Genomic DNA, 5,000 nt, shown 5'->3' on the forward strand with positions numbered 1-5,000 from the left:
TGAGTGTGTGTGAGTGTGTGTGAGCGTGTGTGAGCGTGTGTGACTATGTGTCTGTGTGAGCATGTGTTTGTGTTTTGTCTGATTCTTCGTTGATTGTATTATTTAGTTGTTTACTGTTTTTTTTGTTTATCATCAGGGTTTTGCCTGTTTTCTTAAGAGTCATTTTACTCCTAATAGGACAGTACACACACACACACACACACACACACACACACACAGTACGTATACACTCACACCATGGTACAACAGCAATACTTGTGCAGACCCTCACACACAAATGAGCACATATGGGAGAGTGACCAGCGACAGACCATTGGAGCGCTGCTGGGTGTCATCTGGCCAATCAGATGCCTGAGATCAAAGTGCTCTGTAGCAGGAGGAAGGGGTTGGGAGTTAGTCCCGCCCCCCAGCAGACATTGGCTGGATGTGTGAATGGCTCCGTTTACACCCTGTTGAGCCAAAACGCAGACATGGACACACACACACACACACACAGACATACACGTGTACATTTGATCAGAGCTATGTGTGAATGTCTATGACTGAGTTTACGCCCCATTTGTCATGGCAACCATGCATCACCTTGACATCTGATATGTCCCGGGAGGCCAAATCTCACTCACACACACACACACACACACACACACACACACCAACCTCAGTTTGGACATTTGAAACACTTCTCTGTCTTTAGGAGAAATGACACTTTGGACTCTCTGTTGTCTGACTGAAGTCCTACAGTTATGGCAGCAATGCTGATTTTAGCCAGGAGTGTGTGTAGGTGAACAGATTTTAGCCAGGAGTGTGTGTAGGTGAACAGATTTTAGCCAGGAGTGTGTGTAGGTGAGCTGATTTTAGCCAGGGGTGTGTGTAGGTGAACAGATTTTAGCCAGGAGTGTGTGTAGGTGAACAGATTTTACAGTGTCTGAATGTTCCTGTCGCCAACCCCCCTCGCTGCAAAGCATCCTGGGACAGACAGGAAGTGCCTGACGACTGTGAACAGGCCAATCGCTTCCTCTTTCTGAACCTGAAGCCAGAAACGTTACAACGTGCTTCTCTTGGGGGCGGAGATGGAATTTTACATTTATTTACAATCATTTTACAATTATTTACAGTGGGAGAACTTGTTTGTTTGGAGCACGGATCCCGGTTGTGACGTGGCGTTGCAGAACGGTGATGTTCATCTGTACAGCAGGGGTCCCGTGCGTTCATAAAGACGCCAAATCACCTCCGTCAAATGTGTCTGTTGTGTCTTAGGTCGAACGCTATCGGTTTACTGACTGTCTTTTATTTTTTGTTTGTTTTTTTCCGAATTTATTTTGTAAGTCAACCTTAACGTGTATATGTGGGTATATGGGTAATGGTGGTGTTTCTCCCCCGTAGGCTACGTTCGTTTTTTGCACCGTTTCATCCACTCAATGACAATTTTTTAAGTGTCCTTTTTTTCTTGCACATATAAGCTTCATAGAAGCCACGGTGGGAACGGTTAGGATAGAGGCGAGCTACGAACGGGAGAATATCCATATTTTTATATTTATATTCTTGCTGAAGAAGGAAGTTTTTTTTTTCACGTCAGTCACATCATGACGCTGCTTTGGCGCACTATGTGTTCTGCTGCGTTCTGCTCTGTCTGTGGATCTGAAGGTGTGTGTGTGTGTGTGTGTGTGTGAGTGAGAGAGAGAGCAGCGAGGCTACCTTTACTGTTTTCAGATGTTGCGTCCAACTCCACGGCCTCCCGATTTACACAGAGCGAGTCATGCTTGCTGTCGAGAGAAAGCAACAGGTCTAATTGGTGGCTCAATAAAGATGTTAAATTATAATGCACTGTCTCATTTCTTTTGTCACGTTTGATATCATTTTGGGTTCATTTCAGCTGTGTGGTGTTGCCTACATGGGCTTGAAGCTTTGTTTACACACATCCTAAGAGCCAACCGGACATATAATCCTTCCCTCGGGGCAAATAGACAGTCCTCTTCGGTTGCCATGGTGCACCCACTCAGGCGCGTGGACATGGCTGCAGCCAGCCGGGCTCCACAATAAATCATGACGGTCATATCTCCCTTCCTGGGTCCAACGTCATCTGGTTGTTCCAGGGGAAGATTTGCACTCAGATAGGTTTAAACTAAAGCTGGCCTGCTTCACAACACTGGCTTCAGTAACTGACACTACTGTTGGTAATCCTGGGAGTCAACTATCCTCAATATAATCCATCCTCTTTGGCTCAGTCAAATGCTATATTTTATTGTCCTTTCTCAGCTAAGGCGAAGATTAAATAAACGGTTACATTTGGAACTCTTGAGCGAAGGAGTCGCGGTCGGCTGCTTTATCAAGCAGAGCGCGCTGTCCGTGGTGCTGACGACGCGTCAGAGGATGATATGGTATTTCCTTATCGGTGCGACCCGCCCCCCCCCCCACACACTTACGCCCGCGCCTTTACACTGTTCCGACGGGAACGGACGCGCTGTTAAAATATTAATTGAATTCACAGAACTCCGCTTCAGATGAGTGTAATCCCTGCCATGTGCATTTGTGCTGATCAGTGAGGAGAAGAAATTTTAGACTCCGGCAGCACGGGAGGGGGCTTGGGGGACCGGCGGGGGAGGGAGAGTGCGCGGGGAAGAAGAAAGTTGCCACGACAAATCTCACAGTCACGCTCTCTGAGAGAACAGCTGAAGTGACTCGTCAAAAGCTGCCGCCGCGCTATTAATGCCGTATCCAGAGCACGTGGAGAAAATGGAGTTCACTTCGGAAGTGGAGGTGGCGGACGATGCCGAGGTGTTGTTCCCGGACAGCGCTTACGGATCTTCCGCCGTGGACACCGACACGGAGGACAGCAAGACCCAATCCACCGTCACTCTTACGTATGATGAGGATATAATGCATAAGGTGAGCCGCCTAACATTAAACCGTTTAAAAAAAAAAAACTGCCGGTTCAATCAAGGCTGTTATAATGCCACTTAACTTCAGCTAAACCCTTAAAGTTCTAGAACCTCTTGGCTAGCTGCCAATCAAAAGTACCAAGCTATAAACTTTAAACGCCATTTTTGAATGAGTGAATCGATAGATGATGTAACCAGTTTTCCTACTTGTTTACTTACATCTGAAAGAGGTATTGGTTGAATATAGAAACAGTTTTATTCCTGGCGTGTTTATAAATTGTTATGTGAAATCCTCCTGGTAGGTGAGGACTTGGACTTGGTTGTGGTTAATATCAGTTCTCTGGTGAAGTTTCCGCTGCAGTGCAGTCAGAACGTAGCTCTTGGTCAAGGCTGCGCTTGGCAGACGATACCAGTTCCGTACACCTCCAACTGAGTCAGCACAGCAAACACACACACTCTCTTTCACACACAAACACACACACACACAGAGCCAGGGTGAGCAGAGTTTGCCAGTTCATGACAACACTCTCCAGGACAGAGTGCAGACTGAGGCCGAGTTCTTCTGGGGGATTTAAAACCCAAATACATGTCCACTGCGTTATACAATATTAACATCTGAGAGACATAAGTTATTTAAATGGTTTATTTTATGCTTACCAGAGTTGGTTTGCTGTCAGTGGAGAGCAGTATCTCTGGCACAGATGGACTTAATGGCTGCTGTGTGTGTGTGTGTGTGTGTGTGTGAGAGAGTGTGTGTTTGTGTGGCTATCTCTGGCAGTGATGCACTTGATGCTGCCTGCTGTTTGTGTTGCTTCCTCAAAAGCAGCTTTGAGATGAGATGGGTTAAATGAATAGAAGTGTGTGTTTGGATGGGTTACTCTTATGAGAGGAGAGGGCAGTGTGTGTGTGTGTGTGTGTGTGTGTGTGTGTGTGTGTGTGTGTGTGTTGGGATGGGTTACTCTTAGGAGAGGAGAGGGCAGTGTGTGTGTGTGTGTTTTTGAGGAGAGCACACAGCTACAACTGACTTCTGGGTGTCATCGCATGATGTCACATAGCCTATTGCAAAGCATTGCTTTTACACAGAAGTTTTCCAAACAAGGCACTGTTTCACAAAAAGCAGTGATTTTGAGAAGACAGGACTGGTGAATATGTGTAACACACACACACACACACACACACATACATCAGTGTGTTAGTAGCAGTAATAATGTGTGTCAAACTCCAACACATACACACACCAGTGTGTTAGTGGCAGTAATAATGTGTGTCAAACTCCAACACATACACACACCAGTGTGTTAGTGGCAGTAATAATGTGTGTCAAACTCCAACATATACACACACCAGTGTGTTAGTGGCAGTAATAACAGAGAGGGTTAAAGCGGAGTGAGAGGCGCAAACGTTCGACAATTTCCGCGTTCGATTATTGCAAGGGGGAGGGGGGGAAATCCCCCTTTATGCAGACCAGAGTAAACCCTCGCTGCACTAATGTCAATGGAGACTTGTGGAATTTTACCAATAAATTGGTCATTATGTCTTTCTGGATTTGTTGAGGTTTTTTTGGAAAATTTTGTCATAATCTGTAAGTGTTTGGGATCATTTCAAGCCTAAAAGTGTAATTTTTTAGTGTTCGGATTTGTAATAAAATAACCTAATATCAGACCATGCTGCTGCCAGTTACTGTCCGGTTGTTAGCATGCTAGCTAGCCTCTTAGCTAAGGTAACATTTTAAACGGAGAAGTGTAATTTCTTTGAAATGACAACTAGCTGAATAACATTACTGACATTAGTTAAAGTGGATAGTTTATACTCAAGTGAATTTGCAACAGTATATTAAGTTTAAGCGAAGTCCTTCAACTAGTCACTTGTTAGCGCATAGCTGTACTATTGCCATAGCTACTCCCATCCACTTGTATAGCATTTTAAGCTAGCGTTAGCTAGCAAGCTAGCTCGGTTCACATGACTAATTAAATTATTCATATCATGTCCTAAAGAATGATTCATTGGTATCATACACGACTATATACAATAATACTGTGAACACAATTATGTTTATTTGTTCTTATTGCTTATTAAGAGAGAAAGTTTATTTAGTGACGTAGGGTGACACTCCCACTTATG

The 5,000-nt window shown here is 44.7% G+C and overlaps 3 protein-coding genes across 6 annotated transcripts in view; 2 read left to right on the forward strand and 1 right to left on the reverse strand.

The window, feature by feature from the left end:
* The window catches only part of xylt2 (xylosyltransferase II), a 38,864-nt gene extending 37,044 nt beyond the window's left edge, over nucleotides 1–1,820 (forward strand). For both annotated transcript variants that reach the window (XR_006027136.1, XM_042083047.1), the window contains one exon: nucleotides 1–1,820. This exon is cut by the window's left edge. The gene's annotated coding sequence lies outside the window, so the exon portion shown is untranslated.
* LOC121700216 overlaps nucleotides 1–5,000 on the reverse strand; it is a 1,725,899-nt gene that overhangs the window by 1,494,446 nt on the left and 226,453 nt on the right.
* The window catches only part of LOC121700280 (ras-related protein Rab-37-like), a 38,527-nt gene continuing 36,145 nt past the window's right edge, over nucleotides 2,619–5,000 (forward strand). For all 3 annotated transcript variants that reach the window (XM_042083162.1, XM_042083161.1, XM_042083160.1), the window contains exon 1: nucleotides 2,619–2,886. In XM_042083162.1, the coding sequence (XP_041939096.1) occupies nucleotides 2,707–2,886 (180 nt within the window). In that variant the 5' untranslated portion in view covers nucleotides 2,619–2,706. The remainder of the gene's footprint in view (nucleotides 2,887–5,000) is intronic.

Source organism: Alosa sapidissima, chromosome 24 (assembly GCF_018492685.1).
Source record: "Alosa sapidissima isolate fAloSap1 chromosome 24, fAloSap1.pri, whole genome shotgun sequence".
Taxonomy (NCBI): Eukaryota; Metazoa; Chordata; class Actinopteri; order Clupeiformes; family Clupeidae; genus Alosa; species Alosa sapidissima.